The sequence below is a fragment of the Neovison vison genome, chromosome 8, assembly GCF_020171115.1.
Source record: "Neovison vison isolate M4711 chromosome 8, ASM_NN_V1, whole genome shotgun sequence".
In the NCBI taxonomy this organism is placed as follows: Eukaryota; Metazoa; Chordata; class Mammalia; order Carnivora; family Mustelidae; genus Neogale; species Neogale vison.
In genome coordinates this window covers 124297927-124322446 of record NC_058098.1, presented here as the reverse complement: position 1 = coordinate 124322446, position 24520 = coordinate 124297927, and the positions used below count along the sequence as shown (strand labels likewise).

Below are 24520 nucleotides of genomic sequence, written 5' to 3'. Positions count from 1 at the left end.
CAAAACAACCTAACCCAAAGGAAAAACTCTTTAAAGTAAAACCCAAGAAATGAAAGTAAATGACATGCACATCTGGTAAAAAGATGTGGTAAGGTCACGAAAACACCATCATAATACTTTCCTTGCAAATCTGGGTAAAATTTTCCTTTAAAGGAAATAAGGAAGTTTGGAATAACCCACAAGATATACAGAACACATACTGTTTTCTTTTCTTTTTTCTTTTTTTTTTTTTAAAGATTTATTTTTTTATTTGAGAGAGAGAGCGAGCTTGCAAGCAGGGAAGGGTCACAGGGAAAGAAAATCTCAAGCAGAACTCGAGGCCTGGATCTTACAACCTGAGGTCATGACCTGAGCCTAAAATGCCTAAAAGAGTCAGATGCTCAACCAACTAAGCCACGTAGGCACCCCCAGAACACTACACCATTCAAAACAAAGTTTTAGATTTGGTTTCAGGAAAATACAAAAAGTCTAAATCCTGACAGAGTTTCTTTTTATGAATAATGAAGCAACGGCAGAGAAGTATGGTAAGCTACAGTTCCCGTGATGGCAGGAACAGATCTTCAAGGACAATAATACTGGAATGATATAATGAAATAAAAATAACTGGATTAACTCCAAGAAATAGGTACCATCTGAACAGGCAGTAACACCCTGGTACTGAGGAGATCAGTGCCAAGGCAAGGTCAAGTACAGTACAGTATGAGGGAAGTCCGGACACCCGAAGCAGCTAAAGCTAGAATGTCTCAAAAGATTACACGATTATCATGAGACAGCACAGCTTCTGATTCTTCTCACCCATGCTCAAGACAGCAGAGCTGGGAAGGAGAGTCAGGAAAGGAACAAGTGCAGAGCTATAATCTTAGGCTGAATCCACCTCACTTAAGGAAGTACACCAAGATGTTTCATACACAAAGCCCAAAAAAAGAAGTTACTTCAGTTATACTGCCAACAGACCTTACTTAGTTCTCTCTGCAGGGAAAGTGGTTACTTAGCAGTGGCAAGTAGGGCTGAGAGACCTGAGGTTTGCAATTACACTGCTCAGAAGAAGCATTACATACAGTAACTAATGAAAGGAGACATCACCTTGTAGCAAAAAGAACCCAACTCAGATATACACGACCTTGTAGCAAAAAGAGCCCAACTCAGATATTCACGAACACATTCCAATTCAAATCTGACAGTGGCCATGGGCAAGTCACTTTAAGCTTCATTTTCTCCTCCGTAAAATGGATGCAATCCCAACTACTTTGTAATTTGATTGTCCAGATGACAGATAATACACAGAAAGTGTATTGTGAGAGGAGAGATCTGGCAACTATGGTCATTACCCTAAAAACCTGCTCCTCCAGTCCAGCCTCATAGTGCTCCAGCGCTCCGGGTGTCAAGTGAGAGTCAATTCACCTTCACCCCCAACAGTTCTCCACTCCAAAGCCAGGGAAAACTTTTTTTTTCTTTTTTTTTAAGGTTTTTTAAAATTATTTATTTATTTGACAGACAGAGATCACGAGCAGGCAGAGAAGCAGGCAGAGAGAGAGGAGGAAGCAGGCTCCCTGCTGAGCAGAGAGCCCAATGTGGGGCTCGATCCCAGGACCCTGAGATCATGACCTGAGCCAAAGGCAGCGGCTCAACCCACTGAGCAACCCAGGTGCCCCCAGGGAAAACTTTTAAAAACAAATATGATCATGCCACCTTGCCAAACTTAAAATTTACCCATGATATATCATTATGTTCTCAGAATCAAGTCCAAAATAATTATTATGACCTGACCATGATCATTTTCCTACACCCTCTGCTCCAGCCTACTCTAGCACAACCTAAATCTATGAGAAAATAGCAGACACATTCAATTTAAGGGACAGAAGAGCTGGCCATCTTTAAAAATGCCAAAGTCGGGGCTCCTGGGTGGCTCAGTCGGTATAGCATCTGCCTTCGGCTCAGGTTGTGATCCCCCGGGATCAAGCCCTGTGTTGGACTCCCCGCTCAGCTTCTCCCTCCCCCACTCCCCGTCCTTCTGTTCCCTCTATCGCTGTGTCTCTGTCAAATAAATAAAATCTTCAAGAAAAAAATAAAATAAAAATGCCAAAGTCATGAAAGTCTAAAGAACAGCTCTGCAATTAAGGAGGATATGAAGACACATGGAGTCTACGGCCATACCACCCTGAATACGGCCGATCCCATATCTGATCTCGGAAGCTAAGCAGGGTCGGGCCTGGTTAGTACTTGGATGGGAAGACACATGGAAACTAAATGCAAAGGCAATGTGTGAGCCTGAATTAGAACATCAGAGGAAGAACTACCTAATCTGAATAATGTCTGTTGATTAGACAGTAGTAGTATTATGTCAATGTTAGTATCCTGATTTTGAGACTTACACTGTGGTTATGTGGAAGAATTTACTTTCCTCTAGAAAACACAGTGTGAAGTGTTTAAAGGTGAATGGGGCATCAAGTGTATAACTTATTCTGACATTTAAGAAATACAAAATAGATACAATATTAAAAAAAAGTATAAAACATTGACATTTGGGGAATTTAAGTAAGAGTTACATAAAAATTCTTTGTACCACTCTTGTAACTTTTCTTAGCCTGAAATTAGTATGCCAAACAAATAAATAAAAAGCTTAAAAGCATGCATTATATGAGAAAAGTCTTCAAAAACAGTATGCGCCAATGAAAAAGTAGGAAGTACTGCAAAATGCTAAATATGGATTAACCTCAAAAACCACGTATGATTCCATTTATATGAAATATCCAGAGATGCTCATTCTATAGACAAAGTAGACTAGGGCATGGCTATAGGAACTTCCATTAACTGTATACATATATTAGGGATCTTACTGGGAGATGGAAATATTCTAAAACTGGATTATGGTGATGGTTTCACAATCCAAGAAACTTACTAAAAATCATTGACTTGTACACTTAAAATGGGTGAAGTTTATAGTATGTATACCATACCTCAAAAAAGCTGCTTCTGTTTTTTTTTTTTTTTAAAGATTTTATTTATTTATTTTGACAGACCGAGATCACAAGTAGGCAGAGAGGCAGGCAGAGAGAGAGGAAAGGAAGCAGGCTCCCCACTGAGCAGAGAGCCCGATGTGGGGCTCTTTCCCAGAACCTTGAGATCATGACCTAGCCGAAGGCAGATGCTTAACCCACTGAGCCACCCAGGTATCCCTGCTTCTGTTTTATATTATTTATTTCAGAGAGAGAGAGAGAGAGAGAGCATGAGAGGAAGTATGGGCAGAGGGAGAGGGAGATAGAGAATCTCAAGCAGACTCCATGATGAGCATGGAGTCTGATGGAGGGCCTGATTTCATAACCCTGAGATCACAACCTGAGCTGAATCAAGAGTTGGTCATTTTATCAACTGAGCCACCAAGGTGCACCAATAAAGCTGCTTTTCAAAAAAAAAAAATGTGGAAAAGAAGTTAATCTGGTTTCTCATTCACTGAAACATTTACAGAGGAGCTATCACATAAGGTAGTAAGTGTTGGTGATATAAAAAAGGAAGCAGAGGTTTCCCTAACTACACATTCTTACATTTTAATGTAAAAATAAGAAGCACCTGGGTGGCTCAGTGCAGTAAGCACCTAACTCTTGATCTGGACTCAGGTCATGATCTCTGGTTCTGGACTGAGTCAGAGCTCCAAGCCCAGATTCTCTCTCTCCCTCTCTCTCTATGCCACTCCCCATGCTGCTATGCCCTCACACACTCACTCTGTAAACAAATAATAAGTAATAAAAGTAATGGAACTTGCACTGAGCAGAGACAGATACGTTTTTATTTCCTAGTGCGTGCACACACACTATACACCGTCATTAAGCTGATGATTAACTGGTCTTTCCCTCCTACCAGAGAGATGAGGCACGTTGGTGCTGATTTTAAATGTGCAGTAACCCAAAAAACTTGGCCGTATTTGTAATTTTGCTATAAATTTAAGAACTGAAAATAATCAAAGGTAATTATATACATAACCATAAACCTAAAATGGACCATCTCCACCTAAGTGTACACTTGACGCACACTTAAGTACCTTCACACTGTTTATACAACCAAGCTCTAGATCTCTTATCTTGAGAAACTCAAATTCTATTCCCATTAAACCCCTCTCGATTTCTCCCCTACATCCAACCCCTGGCAACCACTCTCTACTTTCTGCCTCTATAAATAAGATACATGAAAATGGAATCACAATATTTCCCTTCTTGGGTCTGGTTTATTTCACTTAGTAGAGTATCTTTGAAGTTCATCTATAGTGTAGCATATGTTAGAACTTCCTTCCTTTTTAAGGCTGAATAGTCCATTGAATATATATGTCACATTTTGTTCATCCATTCACCCATTAGTGGCCAACTGGGTGTTTCTGTCTTTTGCCTATTGTGGCTATTGCTATTAGGAATATTGGTGTAAAAAGATCTATTCAAGTCCCTACTCTCAATTCCTTTGTGTATATACCGAAAAGCAGACTTGCTGGGTCAAATAAAATCCTGTAACTCTTACTCATTCTCTACCTTGCTCTCAGTTTTTGCAACATCTACAGATAAGAATCGGACAAATCCACATGTTGACAAGGAGATTCCCAGGTCATCCAGCCCATTTACTACAGATGCTGATAGCTACTGCTGAAACATCAGCAGGTTATTGTCCAGTCTTTCACACAAGCTTATCAGATGGTGGAGGCTACTATGTCCTCAAGCATTTCCAATAATTCGTAAATTCTTCCTTAAGCAAAAACAAGTGTGTGCTTCCTATAACTCCATTTTTAGTCTTGATTTTTGCTGGGCATCAGTGGCTATCGTGGTGGAAAAATCAGTGACTTTCTATACTTTGAATTTTCCAAAATGACCTTGCAATAAGTTATCTTTGTGAGTGGAGAGAAAAAAATTTAACACTGTTTCACTATTCCGTAAGACAACTCTTTAAGTACATTAAGACTCATCATAAAATCCTAAGGCCTACTCCTTTTAATATTTTTGGTTCTCTCCTTATTGGCATCCCATCCTACAACCAATCCAAAGAAATGTAAGAAATTTTACAGTCCATCTGCAAAATTCACCACAGTGGAACGCCTGGGTTGCTCAGTCAGTTAAGCATCTAACTTTGGCTTAGGTTATGATCCCAGGGTCCTGGAATCAAGTCCCACAAGAGTCTTTCTTGCTCAGCAGGGAACCTGCTTCTCCCTTTGCCTGCAGCTCTCCATGCTTGTACTCTCTCTCTCTCTCTGACAAATAAAATCTTTAAAAAATAAAAATAATTTGAAAAAATAAAAAGCAGAAAAGCTTTATTAAAAATAATTAATTAGGGGCACCTGGGTGGCTCAGTGGGTTAAAGCCTCTGCCTTCAGCTCAGGTCATGATCCCACGGTCCTAGGATCGAGCCCCACATCGGGCAGCCCACTTCCTCCTCACTCTGCCTGTCTCTTTGCCTACTTGTGATATCTGTCTGTCAAATAAATAAATAAAATCTTTTTTAAAAAATTAATTTAAAAAATTAATTAATTAAAATAAAATTAAATTCCCCAATGTCCTCTCGTATTTATTATGCCCATTTCAAGGCACTGATAAAAAAGCTTTAAGGGGCGGGGGGCCTGGGTGGCTCAGTAGGTTAAGTCTTTGCCTTTGGTTCAGGTCATGATCTCAGGGTTCTGGGACTTCACCAGTCTAATTTATTTATTCTTACTGACATTTCTCCTTGCAATAAATTACCCAGCCTAATCTCTAATCTCAATCTCTTGTTCATCTTTCTTGTACTCCCTCCTACAGAACAGGCTTGTCAAAAGTAGGCCTCAATTAATCAGCTTCCCTATCTCTGACTAAACTATTATATACTCTATATTTATCCTTCAAAGTTCAAACCCTTGAATTTCAATAGGATTAAGTAACACTCAGACTTCCAAGGTTAAAAGAAATGTAGAGGTCACCCCTTTCCCCAAACAGATGTTTGAATGCCCTATTTCAGGTCAATTTTAAATATACAAAGATAATAAACACGTAAGAATCTTTCACTCACATGATACATGTTATCTATACAAACACAGAAATGCATGTACAGTAATTATCCACATATAAACTAAAAATTCAGCACCAATAACTTTAAAACTAGGAACTGATTTTGATGGCATGCCTACCCACACAAAACGAAACAGAACTCAACAGCACCATTATGTTGAAAAATAGGGAGTTTAGGGGTGCCTGGGTGGCTCAATGGATTAAGCCTCTGCCTTCGTCTCAGGTCATGATCCCAGGGTCTTGGGATCAAGCCCCACATCGGGATCTCTGCTCAGCAGGGAGCCCGCTTCCCGTCCTCTCTCTCTGCCTGCCTCTCTGCTTACTGGTGATCGCTGTCTGTCAAATAAATAAATAAGATCTTTAAAAAAAAAAGGGAAAAATAGGGAGTTTAGAAATCACTAAATTAATAAATAATCTTGGTGGGTTTTTTTTTTTTTTAAAGATTTTATTTATTTATTTGAGAGAGAGACAGTGAGAGAGAGCATGAGCGAGGAGAAGGTCAGAGAGCGAAGCAGACTCCCCATGGAGCTGGGAGCCTGATGTGGGACTCGATCCGGGACTCCGGGATCATGCCCTGAGCCGAAGGCAGTCGTCCAACCAACTGCGCCACCCAGGCGTCCCATCTTGGTGGGTTTTTAATTCACTGGCAATTGCTATATTCTTAAAAACCCTTTCATTGCAGCGCCTGGGTGGTTTAGTTGTTAAGCATCTGCCTTCGGCTCAGGTCATGATCCCAGGGTCCTGGGACTAGCCCTCCGCAGGGAGCCTGCTTCTCCCTCTCCCACTCCCTCTGCTGTGTTCCCTCTCTCACTGTGTCTCTGTCAAATAAATGAATAAAATCTTTTAAAAAAACAAAAACAAGGACGCCTGAGTGGCTCAGTGGGTTGAGGCCTCTGCCTTCAGCTCAAGTCATGTTCCCAGATGGGATCGCGCCCCGTGTGTCGGGTTCTCTGCTCGGTGGGGAGCCTGCTTTACCCTCTCTCTCTGCCTGTCTCTCTGCCTACTTGTAATCTCTGTCAAATAAATAGATAAAATCTTAAAAACAACAACAACAAAAAAAAACCCTTACATTAAAGTCTTTTGCTTGCTCTGTCCTGGTCATGTCACCAGCAATTCTTCCAACACGAAATTCATTTGGGTAACAACTAACCTACCTTTTTTTTTTTTTTTTAAAGATTTTATTTATTTATTTATTTGACAGACAGAGATTACAAGTAGGCAGAGAGGAAGGGAAACAGGCTCCCCACTGAGCAGAGAGCGGGACTCGATCCCAGGACCCTGAGATCATGACCTTAGCGGAAGGCAGAGGCTTAACCCACTGAGCAACCCAGGCGCCCCACAACTAACCTACTTTTAAAAACGAAGTAACTTAAATGTAAGTAGCATCTGAACCATCCATACCTGAATGAATTCGTTTCTTCAAACTATTTTCCTCCCCAAACACACCATGAAACAAATGGAAAAGAGTTACTGGAGAGGGTAAGGGTGTGTAGGGAAATTTTTAAACAGACATTTCTGGAGAAGCCCAGTTGGGACCCCAAAATGAGAGGTATGGATTAAGAGAGTAGTGAGATAAGGGGACAAAATAAGAGTAATCTAGGATTAGCTTGGAGAGGGAGGTCACAGAAATAAATACAGATTGAGAAATCTGTCTGTATACTCTATCTTCTCATCTTTATCTTCCCATTAGTGTCTTTTCCCCCACTACTGTTTTATCAAAAGCATGCTTTGTCCAGTACCAGTAAGGTATGAGCAAAACCATTTCATCAAAGGGGGTAAAAAAACAGAAAAAATATGGTCCAATGACTGTTTTATTTGACTAATTGATTCTGTTCTCTTTTTTTTTTTTTTTTAATAAAAACAATACTACAGCATTTATTGTCCTCTGGTAGTAACATAAAGATAATCAAAACAATACAAACAAAATGTTTTAGAAATACACCCCAACAAAGAACATCTCAAAAAACCCAAAACTACATGTCCTTCTCAAGCATTTCTCACTTCATTGATCATTTCTAGTTGGAGACACTTTGGAGCAGCGTAATATTATCTCCTTTTAGCATGATCTGACCCAGTTGTTTTCTTAACTTTGTTTTAGAATGAATCTCTTCAGCATCATCTAATACGAGGTTCATGTACCCATCGAAACCAATGATACAGCCCTCTATCCGCATGTTCACTTGCTCATAAAGCCACACCTGAATTCGAGATCTATTCTGCAAGTATCTGAAGATGAGGTTGATGGGCTGAAACATCACCTTCTGCACTTTTTGGCCCTGGCCACGGTATGCCATGGTGGAAGCCGACAAAGACCGCACGCTACTTCCGATTCTGTTCTATTTTAAAGTAAATAAATGAACAACAAGGTTCTATTGTATTTAGGTTAGAAAATCACAAACTTTCGATAGAGGACTTAGGAAACAGCATAACTTTTCAGCTAACAAGTAATACAAGAGTTCTTTAAGGGGCTTACTCTGTCTCCTCATCCCACTCAAAAGTGAGGCAACAGAAGCAGGACTTGTATTTCAATCAGACAGATGTAGATTCAAGTTTTATCACTAACTCATTAAATTAACTTCTCATTGCTTCAATTTCTTTATCTAAGAAATAAAGACTTCAGAGGGTTTATTTAAGATTAAATAGATCATACGCATGAAGTATGTGACTTAGGTCAGTATCCATTTCCACTACTGATTAACTAAAGCATCTCGCTTTTCAATCTTATGAGAAATACATAATAAAAAGAAAATAGAGACTTTGAGAGAAACACAATCCTTCTAAGAAAGGTCATGCTGTAACTACTACATATAAAACAGTATCATCAACTGCCTTTATTTCAGCTGCTCAGGATGCTGACATGTCTTTGCCTGGGCCAAGTTCCTGAACAGCACATGTCTCTGAACTAAAGACGTATAGAGGGTTGTATACAAGGACATACTATTTAGAGTAAAAGAAGTATTACTGAAAAAAAAGAAACTAAAAATAGGAAACTCTAACCTATGGACACAGTTCTGAAAGAAATTAGCTAGGGAGAGAATAAAATTGAATGGATTTGATTAAGTACTTCAAAACATAAGAGTTTGTTAGGGCGCCTGGGAGGCTCTGCCGATTGAGTGACGCAATCTTGGCTCAGGCAGTGATCGCAACGTGAGGCCCAGCTCCCTACTGTACTCTGTGCTTAGCATGGAGTCTGCTTGTCCCTCTCCCTCTGCTCTTCCCCCAAGCAGCACGCACTCACTCACTCACTCTCTCAAAATAAATAAAATGTTAAAAAAGAAAAACAACCTAAGGACTTTAAAAAGAAAGAATTTGTTGTAATTTTGTATCTTTGTCCTATCTGGCATTTTTTCTTCATTTAGCAATATAGTTCATATCTAAAGAGCCAAAGCTACTCCTTACAATTACTTCCTGCTTTTGAACACAAACTCTTGGTCTTGACATAGCCACCTATGTTAAGATTCGGAATCTGACTTTCTTTCTTTCTTTAAATAACCTCTATGCTCAACGTGACAGTGTGAGGTTCAACTCACCACCCCAAGATCCTGACGTGCATACTATACCAAGAGAGCCAGCGCCAGGCACCCCAAGGTTCAGAATTTTAAAGGAGCCAGTTGATTCATTAGTTTTACCAATTCTTAGCATTTTCTAATTCACAGAAGTAACATAGAGTTATGGTAAAGCCTATATAATTAAATAGTTTTTACTGCAAATGAGCTTCCCTCAAGCCTCAAAAATAAAGACTGGAGTGCCTCCATGGCTCAGTCGGTTCAGTGTCAGACTCTTGGTTTCAGCTTACATCATGAACTCAGGCTCATCAGACAGAGCCCCACATAAGCTCTGTGCTGGGCGTGGGGCCTGCCTACGATTCTCTCGCTTCCTCTTCCTCTGTCTCCCCCTCTAAAAAAGTTAAAATAAAGACTACAAATGGAAAGGTAAAGTGGTATCCACAAGTAGGATCAAACCATAAGGAGCAGCCCAGCCCAGGAAGTCTCTTTATCCTTATGGAACTGGGACTACTCCCTCTCTCCCCAGAGATGCTGAGCTGCCCAGTGGCACAAGCAAGAGAGGCCCATCATAAGCATCTGGTCTGGAAAGCCTCTCTGCCCCCACAGGCTGGAGACTCCCTTTACCCCACATTTAGAGTCATCAGGCAGCCTGGTCTGTGGAAACTTCTTCTAGCCCCCCAGAAAAAAGCAGCAGAGATTACTGGGAGCTTCTGTCACCAGATAAAACAAGACCAAAATAGCATAGCAAAGACTCTGAAAATTGTTACTGAACCACAGTCCACCAAAGGAGTCTAGTTCTCACATGGTAAACCCAAACAATGCGAATGCCTGCCTAAATAAAAGATTTGAATTCAATAGGACCCCAACATCTCCTAATGTAACAACTAAAATATCCAGGATCCAAATGTAATAATCATTCATCATACCAAGAACCAGGAAAATTACAACCTGAATGTGAAAAGAAAATCAAAACTGATACCAACTCTAATACTGATATTGAAATTGTAAGAGAAGGATTCTTTGATAAGCCCTTACAAATTTTCTTGAAACAAATGAAAATATAACAAATATCAGCAAAGAAACTGAAGTTGTAAAAAGAAGTGATGTTATAAATCTGGAAAGCACAATAATGTAAAAATGTGCTAGAAAGGTTCGACAGTAGAACAGAGATGAGAAAGGATATAATCAATGACCTTAAGGACAAATCAACAAAATTTACCCAATGTGAACAGAGAGAAAACAGCACTGAAAAAAATTAACAGAACCAGAGAGTTGTGGGATAATAACAAAAGATTTAAAGTTCATACCATCAGAGTCCCAGAAGGAAAAGCAAGACTTAGTATTCAAAGGACTGACTACTGGCTAAAAACTTACGTGGTGGAAAAGACAAAAATATTCAAGAAACTCAATAAAGCTAAATAAGATAAACTCAAAGAAGTCCACACACAAAGACACACAATGAAATTTCTGAGCATTAAATTAAAAAAAAAAAATCATTAAAGCAGTCAGAAACAACACATTACCTACAGAGAAACACTAATTCAATCAACAACCAGTTTCTCATCTGACACCATGGAGACCAGAAGGCAAGTCTTACAAAATGCTGTCCAAAATGAATGGTCAATTCTATAGTTAATTCCTTCTGAATTCTGTATCTGAATAACTATCCTTTAGAAACAAAGGAGAAATAAAGACAGTCCCAGAAACAGTAAAACTAAAGAAGTGAGCTGCTAGCAGACCCACTTTTAAGGAATGGCTAAAGGAAGTTCTTTTAATAAAAAGAAAAAGATAAAAGGGATACTAGAGGGCACCTGGCTGGCTCAGTCAGTTAACCATCTAACTCTGGCTCAGGTCATGATCCTAGGGTCCTGGGATTGAGTCCCACATTGTGCTCCCGGCTCAGTGGGGAGTCGGCTTCTCCCTCTCCCTCTGTCCCTTCCCCTGCTCTTACGGGTTCGCCCCCACCCCTGCAAATAAATAATTAAAATCTTTCAAAATATATTTTTTTAAAAAGGGATACTGGGGGGCGCCTGGGTGGCTCAGTGGGTTAAAGCCTCTGCCTTTGGCTCAGGTCATGAACCCAGGGTCCTGGGATCGAGGCCAGCATTGAGCTCTCTGCTCAGCGGGGAGCCTGCTTCCTCCTCTCTCTCTGCCTACCTCTGCCTACTTGTGATCTCTCTGTCAAAATAAAATAAAATCTTAAAAAAAGGAGGGGGGGGGAATACTGTAGAGGCACCTGGGTGGCTCAGTGGGTTGAGCCTCTGCCTTCAGCTCAGGTCATGATCCCAGGGTCCTGGGATAGAACCCCACATCGGGGGGCGCCTGGGTGGCTCAGTGAGTTGAGCCTCTGCCTTCAGCTCCAGTCATGATCTCAGGGTCCTGGAATTGAGTCCCACATCGGGCTCTCTGCTCAGCGGGGAGCCTGCTTCCTCCTCTCTCTCTGTGCACCTTTCTGCCTACTTGTGGTCTCTGTCTGTCAAATAAATAAATAAAATATTAAAAAAAAAAAAAAAAAAAGAACCCCACATCGGGCTCTCTGGTGAGCGGGAAGCCTGCTTCCCCCTCTCTCTCTGCCTGCCTCTCTGCCTACTTGAGATCTCTCTCTGTCAAATAAATAAATAAAATCTTAAAAAAAAAAAAAAAAGGTGGGGCGGATACTGAAGCATCAGGAAAGAAGGAAGAATAGAAATAAGGGTACATGCAAGAGACTAACCTTCTCATGAATTTTTAACTAATATTTGATGACTGAAACAAAAAACTGTAACATTAAGTGCTAAGACCCTAAATGGAATGGGTTCCACACTTCAAAGTGGTAAAATGTTCACTCCATCAGACTGATAAATCACATAAGTACACTGTAATACGCAGAGCAAAAACTGAGGAAATTATGCAGACACAAAGAAATACACTATAAATAAACCAATATGGAATCCTAAAAATATAACCCAGGAGAAGGCAAGAAAAGAACAATAGAACAAGGGGGGGCCTGGTTGGCTTAGTCGGTTAAGCATCTGCCTTTGGCACAGATTATGATCTCAGGGTCCTAGGATCAAGCCCCACATTGGGCTCCCTGCTCAGTGGGGAGTCTGCTTCTCTCTCTCCCTCTCCCTCTGTATTCTCTTTCTCTTTCTCTAGCTCTTGCTCTCAAATAAGTAAAATCTTTAAAAAAAAAAAAAGTAAAAGAAACAGAGGAAACAAACAGAAAACAAATAATAAAATGGCAGACATAAACTCTTATCAATAATTACCTTAAACATATATGATGTAAATATGCAAATTAAAAGGCAAAGATTAGCAGAGTTGTCCTTAACAACCCCCCAATCCAACTATATGCTATTTACAAAGAATCCATTCCAATATCAGAGAAACTGGATCTTACATATAATGCCAGTGAGAATGTAAAATGGTACAATTACTCTGAAAAACAATGTGAAAATCTCTTTAAAACTAATATGCACTTACCAGACCATCCAACAACTACACTTCTGGCCATTTATGCCAGAGAAAGGAAATTTATGTTTACACAAAAACATGTACACAAATTTTCATAAAAGCTTTATTTGTAATAGTCAAAAACAGGACAAAGAAAAACTGGAAACAGTTCATATGTCCTACTGTGGGTGAATGATTAAATAACTCCGCTACACATGTCACTGAATACTACTCAGCAATAAAATGGAGTGAAATATTGACCCATACGACAACCTGGATGTAATCTACAGGGAATGACACTGAATAAAAGCCAAATAATTACATAATTTATATAACTCCATTAATACAAATTCTTAAAATGGCAAAATGACAGAAATACAGAACACATTAGGGGTTTTCTGGGGTTAAGGGGAATGGATGGAGCCGGCACTAGGGAGGTGTGGTTGTGAAACCGGCAACACAAGGGACTCTCTTGTTGATGAACCTGTTCTGTATTCTGACAGATAGTAGATCCATGAATCTATACCTGTGATTAAAATGCACAATCCAAATATACATCCATACGTCTGTGCACACACACACACACACATACACACACACACACAAAAGCACAAGGTAGACTGCAGCAAAAACAATATTCTGATCATGATACTGTACTAGAGGTACAGCACATGTTACCACTGAGACAATCTGTAAAAGGGTTACTTATTACAACTGCTTGTAGCTTCTACTTTTCTCTTGTAATTTTCTACCATGAGCAACACAGTGGACATCTGTTTTTTCTCTTCTTCTGGAAACAGTGTGTACTTTGCTTTGGGGGAACTATGACCTACCCTATTGGAAAGTGAAAATACCTCACCTTCCCTAGACAGTGAGCCAGCCAGGTTCACCCTTTCTCAAATTTTAACCTTGAACAGAACAAAGACTAACTCATCCCAGCTAGAAGTGTCTTGATGAGTCAATCCGTTAGTTCTAGCTACGTTAGTTAGTTAGTTCGTTCGTTCGTACTGAAGCTGCCTTAGTTCTCTCAATTTCAGAGCCTGTTTCTTTCCTCTGAGGTTAAGGGCTACCCCACATTCTTAAAAAAAAAAAATTCCCATTTTGTTTTAATCATTCACATTTGGTTCCTGTTACTTGTCCCTAAAGCATCTAATCAATATTAAGTCCCCCTAAAAACATACACACACGAGGACGCCTGGGTGGCTCATTCATTAAGCGTCTGCCTTCATTTCAGCTCAGGTTATGATCCCAGGCTCCTGGGATCGAGCCCCACACCAGGCCCCCTCCTTGGTGGGAAGCCTGCTTCTCCCTCTCCAACTCCCCCTGCTGGTGTTCCCTCTCTCTCTGTGTCTCTCTCTGTCAAATAAATAAATAAAATCTTTTAGAAAAAAAATACACGAAACTTTTCTTATCTAGTTTTAAATATTTTAATTTATAATTTTAACTGTTTGTACAACCTGGATCAAGGTTTCCTCCATAAACAGATACTCAAAAATGAATAAATTCTTGTAAATGAACTTAATGGAATGCAAATGTAGCTAGAGTTAAAAAGATGTACAGGGACGCCTGGGTGGCTCAGTTGGTTAAGCAGCTGCCTTCGGCTCAGGTCATGATCCCAGCATCCTGGGATCGAGTCCCGCATCGGGCTCCTTGCTCGGCAGGGAGCCTGCTTCTCCCTGCCTCTGCCTGCCATTCTGTCTGCCTGTGCTTGCTCTCTCGCCCTCTCTCTCTGATAAATAAATAAAATCTTAAAAAAAAAAAAAAAAGGACTAAAAAAAAAAGTGCTAAGCTCTAACTAAATGTCATGCCGTGCCTATTTACATGAAAATATATTGTTGTGATTCCTGTTCTCATGTCTCACAGGCAAGGCAGATAATTAAAATATGTAACTATAACATAACAGAGGAGTTGTTAAAACAGAGGTGTGTCTAAAATGCTATGTCAAGCACGCTTGGGTGGTTCAGTCAGTCCAGCAACTGCCTTCAGCTCAGATCATGATCCCAGAGTCCTGGGATCAAGTAAGGCTCCCTGCTTGGTGAGGAGTCTGCTTCTCCCTCTCCCTCTGCCTGCTGCTCTGCCTACTTGTGCTCTGTCAAATAAAATAAAATCTTTTATAAAAAAATTTAAAAAAAATAAAATACAATGCTATGTCAACACACACAAAAAAGCCAATTCAGTAAAGGATCCAAACTATGAATTTTAACCTGTTCTAGCCTGGTTTTAAATAAGTGTCATTTCCACAGAGGATTTGACCAACACTGTCTCTAAATCAGAGCATAAACATATATATTTTCAATCCTACAGCCATAAAGCAAATGTTAGCCCACATATTTTCAAACTGAAATAGTTTCTGCAGAACACTAGGTATCCCAATGATAGTATAAGTCAAATGATAATTTTAAAACTAAATGTTGATTGGTTTCCAAAATTATGACCAAATAAAGTTTATTACAAACAGCAAGGACAAAAGAGCACATATAATAAAACATTTACACAGTCATTTCACTCTTATTGTTTCTAGACTAATTGTTTACTTATAAAGTAAAAATCATGCATCCAAAGGTGAGTTCAATTAAACTTGTAGAAGAGACTTTAACATTGTACATACATCCTTAGAATAAAGTAATACTTCTTACCTTCTGGAGTTGGAATGCACCCCAAGAAAATGAAAGAAAGAGAAAAAAACTTTTAATTTTTACAATAAAGTCAAAAAATAAAAAACTCTCCCTTCCCCTCCCAGCAATATCCACAATTCTTCAAATTAGCACCCTCCCCCCACTTTGCTAAATAAAACATTTATTTCTTCTTTAGAATTCACAAGTTAGCCCAAAATACAACTTTGTCTAAAAATGCAATTAAACTCAGCTAAATAATCTAAACCATTTCAGAAAGCAGGTGCAGTACCTCAATTATATGGCATACTAAAACTATTAAAGCAGTCTGGAGTTAAATGTGGATGAATGAATATTCTTCCCATGCATTTCAGTTTCAAGGAGCCATCATAAAGCCATCAGCTATGGACCCTAAGGTTTACTAGCTTCCCTTGATCCATAATAAACTCACTACCATGAAGCTTAACACAATGGATTAGAATACTCTTTTCTGTTAATATGCAAGCATTTGGGGTTATTTTTTCATCATTAATCCTTTTTGACATCCCTACAAAGTCTGTGTGTTCGAAAGCAGACTGTAACAGACAGATAAAGAAAACACAGGCGGAACTCAAAGTCAGCTAATTTTTAGTTAATATGGCATCAATTTAATCAATAATGTTCTTCATTCTTAAACTGAGCTCTTTTCTAGTGAAACACCTTAAGACAAATCAGCTTGGCAAGTCCAATGACCTACTCTGCAGGGATAATGATTTCTGCTGAAAAGCAGCAGACAATGTTGACTGTACTTCCCTTGCTACCTATTTTACATAAGGACAGACAGGAAAAAAACAGGTGCTAGGATTAGTTTTTGGTATGAGATGAGCAAAAACATACTATGATACCATATGAGGGGGATTATTTTGCTCATAAGTAAATGTATTAATACTAATCAAACTCAACCAGGACTCCTCTGAAGAGGTAAAATTTCAATCTGGCAAATTGTTTACTGAGCATGATCTTTGCTAGCTGGTTCCCAGGATTCATTACAATTCCAACTCTAAAGGAGCTTGCTTGGGATTTAAGACTGAGACGTTAAAAAAAAACAAAACAAAAAACAGAAAAACAACTTTTGTTAGAAAAGAAACTGGAGCAATACAAAACAACAATATAAAGATCTATTTAGGGGCACATGGGGGCACCTGGGTGGCTCAGTGTTTTAAGCCTCTGCCTTCAGCTCAGGTCATGATCTCAGGGTCCTGGGATGGAGCCCCACATCAGGCTCTCTCTCAGCAGGGAGCCTGCTTCCCCCCCTCTCTCTGCCTGCCTCTCTGCCTACTTGTGATCTCTCTCTATCAAGTAAATAAATAAAAATCTTAAAAAAAAAAAAAAAAAGCTGTGTTTAGGGGCACATGGGTGGCTCAGTGGGTTAAGCCTCTGCCTTCAGCTCAGGTCATGATCCCGGGGTCCTAGGATCGAGCCCCAGGAGCCTGCTTCCCCCTCTCTCTCTGCCTGCCTCTCTGCCTACTGATGATCTCTTTCTCTGTCAAATAAACAAATAAAATCTTATTTAAAAAAAAAAAAAGATCTATTTAAATACCCCATTATTATAAGTTCTTAAACTTGTACTGGCCCTTAGGTGGCTCAGTGGGTTAAGCCTCCAACTCCAAATCTCAGCTCGGGTCTTGATCTCAGGGTCATGAGTTCAAGTCCCACACTGGGCCACACACACCCCTCCCCCCAAAAATGTACCAGCCCTTTCAGAATCCAAGTTATTATAATGTCTGAGGTTTTTGTTTCAAATTCTTCCAGAAAGCCATTTACAGTTGGACAGCAACTATCCTAAAGTTATTATATGCCAGCACAAAATATAAGTTTGATTTGAAAAAGAGAGCAAAGAGACTAATCAGAAGAGTAGGGAAAACTAGATGTAGAGGCAATATGATACACGAGTAAGAACAAAACCCAAAGCAGTAAATCTGGGTTTCTAGTTTCATAGAACTTGTATGACCCTGACCAACCTCTACAGGCCTTAATTATTTAGTAATAAAATGAAATTAAATGGTAAATTCCAATTATCACTGCCAACTATAATATTTTGTGACTAAAGTAACGTAACTGGCTTAGAAAAGGGGTTCGGGAGGGACAAAAGGATGAGGAATGCAAGAAATTGCTCTTTAAATTGGGGCTATGATTTGTAAACAACTAGAGAAATTTCATTTGCAAGAAACCCACAACCACGTCATCTGCTTGTCCCAAAATTTTCCATAACTACTATATAACTAGCATTTAGTCTTCCTTTGCAGGTCTTTTTCCATAAAGAACCAATGCTTTTAGGGAGCCTGGGTGGCTCAGTGGGTTAAGCCGCTGCCTTCAGCTCAGGTCATGATCTCGGGGTCCTGGGATCGAGTCCCACATAGGGCTCTCTGCTCAGCTGGGGGCCTGTTTCCCTTCCTCTCTCTCTGCCTGCCTCTCTGCCTACTTGTGATCTCTCTCTGTCAAATAAATAAATAAAATCTTTAAAAAAAAAAAAAAAAGAACCAATGCTTTTAAATACTTCTCGACTTCTTTGAGAGAGGGCAAATAAGTAATGATCAACCTAACTTAAAAGCTAGGTAGTTGGCTACACTCTTACTAGCTACATAACTTATTCTCCCACATCAATTTTATGGAAGATTTAAGATTCAAATTCATGCCTCACCAAAACTATTATATATCAAGAATCCTTCTGACTACTCATAATTGGCCTAACTCAGAAAATACTCAATCTGTGGATGATAAATTCATAAAACCAAGAAATCTTCCTAATTTGTCTTTCCTCTTCTACTTATGAATGTAAAGAAAAAACAGGAAGAGAACAGCATCTCAGAAAATTATTTTGTTATTTTTCTATCCTTACCTAAAAACTCTTTCTCTATTAGCATATATAAGAAGAGTCAAGGTGGGGCACCTGGGTGGCTCAGTGGGTTGAAGCCTCTGCCTTCAGCTCAGGTCATGACCCCAGGGTCCTGGGATCGAGGCTCTCTGCTCGGCGGGGAGCCTGCTTTCCCCTCCTCTCTCTGCCTGCCTCTCTGCCTACTTGTGATCTCTGTCTGTCAAATAAATAAATAAAATCTTTAAAAAAAAAAAAAAAAGAAAAGTCAAGGTAATAGACCTAATAGGATGAACAAGGCAGGTTAAGAAAACTTGGGTGTGAGGGACAGGCACCAAAAGCAATGGCTACTTTAGAAGGGAGGCCTGAGTCCCACATTTAATGCTACAAAAGTACACTGTAAACATCAATGGTTGCCAAGACGATGAAGGGGGGGAAACCTGTTGTACAGAAGACTAAGGAAAAAAGTAATGAGGGATAACAGCAAGGATTAGCAGGAATGGTCTCACATACATAAAGCATTTGACTTACAGACTAGCCTTTGTATGCTTTACCCACAGTATGCATACTTAACGTCTGTGCTTAGCTGCTCTCTTTCTGATAAGACACAATATCCAGTTTGCACACAGTCTCTTAACTTCTCAGCTGTTAGATATATACTGCAATGTTGAAGTAATAAAATGCCTAAGGCTGACTTCAATATAGTCTGGGTTGGGAAGACCACTTATAGTTTAGCTGAAGGATATATACCTTTGTTTCAATTTGCAATTTTCTAAAAGTAAACATTTATATTTAAATAACTGACTTCAGTTCCTACCTTACTAACACAGACTTGTAACAAAAGTGAAGTATATTATCATTTAAAAAAAAAAAAAAAGGAGCGGCACCTGGGTGGCTCAGTGGGTTAAGCCTCTGCCTTTTGCTCAGGTCATGGTCTCACAGTCCTGGGATCTCTGCCTGCCTCTCTGCCTACTTGTGATCCCTCTCTCTCTCTCTGTCCAATAAATAAATAAAAAAAAATTTTTTAAAGGATCTATTCTTGGATTCTGTAACACACCAGGAGAACTCCTTACTCACTGATGTCCAGAACAGGTATTGGGTATTTATCTCAGACAGACAACAGATACCTACTCTACAGCTCCAGATCATTCTACCTTTTCACTGCTATCTCGAGACTTATAACCAGGTCCTGAACCTGAAGACCTTCGCACCTCTCCAGACATTCAGAGCTTTTCTTTTGAACCCACAAGTACATGTTCAGTGAATCCTTTATCAGTTCCTCACATGACCAGTTTAATTCCTCGGTTCTTTTCTACAGTAAATGGTAGCTACTGAAACCCAGAAATCATTTCTTATCTCCTCCTTCCTTTTCCTTCCCACATCCAATCCAAAAGCAAGTCTTAAAATATGTATCTCGAGGGACGCCTGGGTGGCTCAGTTGGTTGGACGACTGCCTCCGGCTCAGGGCGTGGTCCTGGAGTCCCCGGATCGAGTCCCACATCAGGCTCCCAGCTCCATGGGGAGTCTGCTTTGCTCTCTGACCTTCTCCTCGCTCATGCTCTCTCTCACTGTCTCTCTCTCTCAAATAAATAAATTTAAAAAATCTTAAAAAAAAAAAAATATGTATCTCGAATCAGTCTATTGCCTCCAGCACTAGTCAGGTAATCCAAACCACTGCATCTCATCTACTCTCATAAAACAGCCCCTTTATTAACCTCCTTAACCCCTTCAGTCCAATTACATGATTTAAAATTGAGTGGGTGAGGGGCGCCTGGGTGGCTCAGTGGGTTAAGCCGCTGCCTTCAGCTCAGGTCATGATCTCGGAGTCCTGGGATCGAGTCCCGCATCGGGCTCTCTGCTCAGCGGGGAGCCTGCTTCCCTCTCTCTCTCTCTGCCTGCCTCTCTGCCTACTTGTGATTTCTCTCTGTCAAATAAATAAATAAAATCTTTAAAAAAAAAATAAAAAAGAAAAAAGAAAAATAAAATTGAGTGGGTGAGACCTGATGAAGACAGAGTAGACCCACAACAGCCTCTTTCCCTCTGGCTGGTTACAACTAAAACCTGTGGACAAAAATACAAAAAGCAATTTCCCATATAAATACATGCACACAGATGTTCACAGTAGCATTATTCCTAATAGCCCAAAAGTGAAAATAACCACAATGTCCACCAACTGATGAATGGATAAATGAAATGCGGCATGTGCATACAATGGAATACTATTTAGCAATAAAGGAACAGAGTACTGCTAAATGTTACAGTATGAATGAATTTTCAAATCATCACACTATATGAGAAAGCCAGTCACAAAAAGACATGAATTTCATATAATGATTCCATTATATGGAATACCCAAAACTGCAACTCTATGGAGACAGAAAGCCCATTATTGGTTGCCTAGGGCTGGGATACTGGGGCTAAGGCAAAGAAGAGGAATGACAGCTAATATTGCAGGGTTTCTCTGGGGATAATGGAAATGTCCTGGGTGAATGTATTAAATAAAAAAGACTATGGGGCACCTGGGTGGCTCAGTTGATAAAGCATCTGCCTTTGGCTCAGGTCATAATCCCAGGGTCCTGGGATCGAGTCCCACATCAGGCTCTGTGCTCAGCACAGAGTCTGCTTCTCCCTCAAACCCTCCCCCTGCTTATGCTCTCTCTCTCTCTCTCTCATAAATAAAATCTTTTCTAAAAAAAGAAAACACTGAACTGTATGCTTTAAAATGTTTTTAGGGTATGTTCATTATATGTTAATTTTTAAAAAGCAACTATAGGGATGCCCGGGTGGCTCAGTGGGTTAAGCCTCTGCCTTCGCTCAGGTCATGGTCTCAGAGTCCTGGGATCAAGCCCCGCATCAGCTCTCTGCTCAGTGGGGAGCCTGCTTCGCTCTCTCTCTGCCTGCCCCTCTGCCTACTTGTGATCTCTCTATGTCAAATAAATAAATAAAATCTTAAAAAAAATTAATAAAAAGCAACCACCTTAAACATTAAAAATTAAGAAAGCTGGTGCATTTGGGAAATCAAAACTTGATTCATATGGGAGTATGTAAAAAGAATTTACCTTTACCCAATGAGAGGTCTGGTCATTGCTCCTGGAAATAATCACAAGGCCCTATGAGAGAGTTGAGCCAGCCAGACAGCAACACTGTAATTTCAGGGAGGGTCTTTTATTTTCTTAAGATTTTATTTATTTACTTGACAGAGAAAGACGGTGAGAGAGGGAACACAAGCAGGGGTAGTAGGAAGCTACCCACTGAGCAGGGAGGCCGATATGGGATTCAATCCCAGAACCCTGGGATCACGAACCAAATGAAAGGCAGACACTCAGCAACTGAGCCACCCAAGGACCCCATGGGTAGGAGCTTTTAGCCACATCGACAATAAGAGTGAGAGCTTGGTCCACACAGTAACAGATTATCTCTAGAGGGGCTAGATACTAGAAACTCAAGATCAGCCACATGGGTCATAAATCATGCCTAGAGGATGAACCACCAATAAAAACTCTAGACACCAAGGCCTGAGTGATACTGGCAGTGTTCCAGGCATATGATCACAAACTGATATTGATATTTAACACTACCCTAAGTCATAGGGCCAGGATGACTAGAAGGTCTGTATTTGGTAATTTACCTTAACTCTGCCCTATACATTTCTTCCCTTGGCTAATCTTCATCTGTATCCTTTCCCTGTATCCTTCCCATAATCCTAAATTTTCAGTGAGTTACACAATTATGGAAAATTTATGGATTTAAATTTAAAAATTATGGAGCCTTGAGAGTAGTCTTGGGGTTCCCTGAACTACACAGTTGGAACTAATAAGTGAAGTCAATCATGTGAACTGTTCCCTCTAACGTTGCAGTTGGCTAAATTCACACATTGTGAGTTTTCTTGGGGTTTTCTCACCATTTTATTAAAGAGCAGACCCTGGTTGAGGAGATATACCACTGTAGGTGACAGATAAAATTATGAGAAAAGCTCTATCTTTCTGGCTAAGACAGAAAAAAAGAACACCAAAGGCTAGGGGAGATTGTACTCCTGAGAGAAAAGAACAGGACAAGGAATATCCTAATTCTCACAGAAGGCGTGGGCTCATTCTGGAGCTCTGTATACTTGGGACATTCCCAACCAACACAGGAAAGGCTTTGAGAACTGACCCACAGCTCACATCTCAGACTAGTAACCCTGAGTGGCACATGCATGAAACAAATCTCAAACACTAACGCAAAGGCTTTAAAATCAACCTGATTAAAAATAAATAAATAAATAAATAAATAAAATAAAAATAAAATCAACCTGATTACTGAACTAACACCTACAGAAGAGCGAACATGTAGTCTGATGACAACAGGATTGACTGGAAAGAAGGATGAAAAGAACAAAGCAAGGAATCACCATTCTCCAGAGGTTTATAATAGTAAAGCAGAGCCTAAAATAATATAATATTAAAAACGTCCAGAATACAACCTTAAATTTCTCAGTAAATAATGATCCAGGAAAATATAAGCAATTCTCAAGGGAAAAGCAATGGACAACTGCCAACCCTGAGATTATCCAGATGTTAGACTTATCAGATAAAAATGCATTCACTATTACTATGCTCCATGAGGGAAAGAGAAATGAACGAATATATAAGTGAAATAAAATATATTATACCGCAAAACTCAAATTATTCAACAGAAGGCTCAGATGGTTAAGTGTCTACCTTCAGCTCAAATCCTGGAATCGTGCCCCATGTTAGGCTCCCAGCTCAGCAGGGAGTACACCTCTCCCTCTGCCTCTCCCCCTGCTTGTGCTCTCTCATGTGAATAACCAAAATCTTTTTCTTTTTTTTTTTAAGATTTTATTTATTTGACAGAGAGAGAGAGACATAGTGAGAGAAGGAACAAAAACAGAGGGAGTGGGAGAGGGAGAAGCAGGCTTCCTGCCAAGCAGGGAGCCCAATGTGGGGCTCAACCCCAGGACTCAGGGATCATGACCTGAGCCAAAGGCAGCCGCTTATCGACTGAACCACCGAATACCCCCAAATAAATAAATAAATAAACCTTTTTTAAAATCCCTAAAATCCACCAGATAAACAGGCTAAATAAGAAAAAACACATGAGTTGGTTTTAAAACACTGTCAAGATTTTTCATAAAAAAGTGAAGATAAAAGATGATCAATGTCCTAAAGTGAGAAATCCTAGAATCCATACAGGAAACAGCCTTGTATCCACCCCGCTTGAGAGCAGATGAAAACAAATCAAGTAAACCAAAGTGGTGTGTGGGGCCAGACAATGATCTAAGTTATTCCACTGAAAAACCACTGAAGGCTGCTCAGCTACTTATCAATTTACTGATTTTTACCTCCAAATTCAACTTCTTTATCCTTCTCTGTGGTAGTGGAGCTGGACCCTATAAACACTTCTCCTTTGCCAGCTGGCTCGGTATTAAGTTCTGTCAGCAGAGCGCTGGAAGAACGCTGCAGACTGAAAGGGGGCTTTTCTTCTGGTTTTACTGTGCTCTTGCCGTTCTTAAGGCAGGCAGCACCCAGCAACATGAGGGACATTCAGTGGCACCCAACCTTCAGCAAGGTTCAGCAGAATGACTGTGGGTAGCTTCCCAGAAAATTCTGCTGGTGCCTCAGCTGGCTCTGCAGTGAATGTGGGACAACTGCCCAGCAGGAAGCATTCCAGCAAATTCTACTAATACCCAGTAGGCAGTTTCCTATTTGCCAGGCCAGGCTACAGCACCAGTGATCTTTGTCTCCACTGGACCAGAGTCCCACCTACTTCACTAAGAATCACAACCTAGGGACATAGAGGGAGACCTTGAAAGTTACTCTTTCTTAGGGCACACTGCCTCAGCCCTGTAGGTACTGGTTGCTCCCCTTAAATAGTTAACTTCTGGTTAACCAACTAATAACTAAACCAGTTAACTGAATAACTTCCCTGTTCACATTACCATGTGGCTTTTGTTTGGTGACCAGACCCTGAGACTTAATAAAACTGTATAACTCCAAGACTGCAGAAAGCATCCTGAAAACCCCTTTAAGTTCTTGAAGAGACTAGTACATCAGTCTTTCTCAGCCAAGAGCCAATCACTTCATGTTTAATACTTTTTTTGTTGGTTGG

The 24520-nt window shown here is 40.1% G+C and overlaps 2 protein-coding genes across 4 annotated transcripts in view; both read right to left on the bottom strand.

Annotated features, from left to right (window-relative positions):
* The window catches only part of ASXL2 (ASXL transcriptional regulator 2), a 131779-nt gene that overhangs the window by 57934 nt on the left and 49325 nt on the right, over window positions 1-24520 (bottom strand). The gene's annotated exons all lie outside the window — the stretch shown is intronic.
* Window positions 7865-8334, bottom strand: LOC122915257 (small nuclear ribonucleoprotein E-like). Its single transcript, XM_044261951.1, has one exon. The coding sequence runs from the start codon at window positions 8303-8305 to the stop codon at window positions 8027-8029; it is 279 nt and encodes a 92-aa protein (XP_044117886.1). The 5' UTR covers window positions 8306-8334; the 3' UTR covers window positions 7865-8026.

Excerpts from the sequence above, each read along its gene's own strand:
- LOC122915257 (XM_044261951.1), bottom strand. The coding sequence starts at position 8,305 with ATGGCATACCGTGGCCAGGGCCAAAAAGTGCAGAAGGTGATGTTTCAG.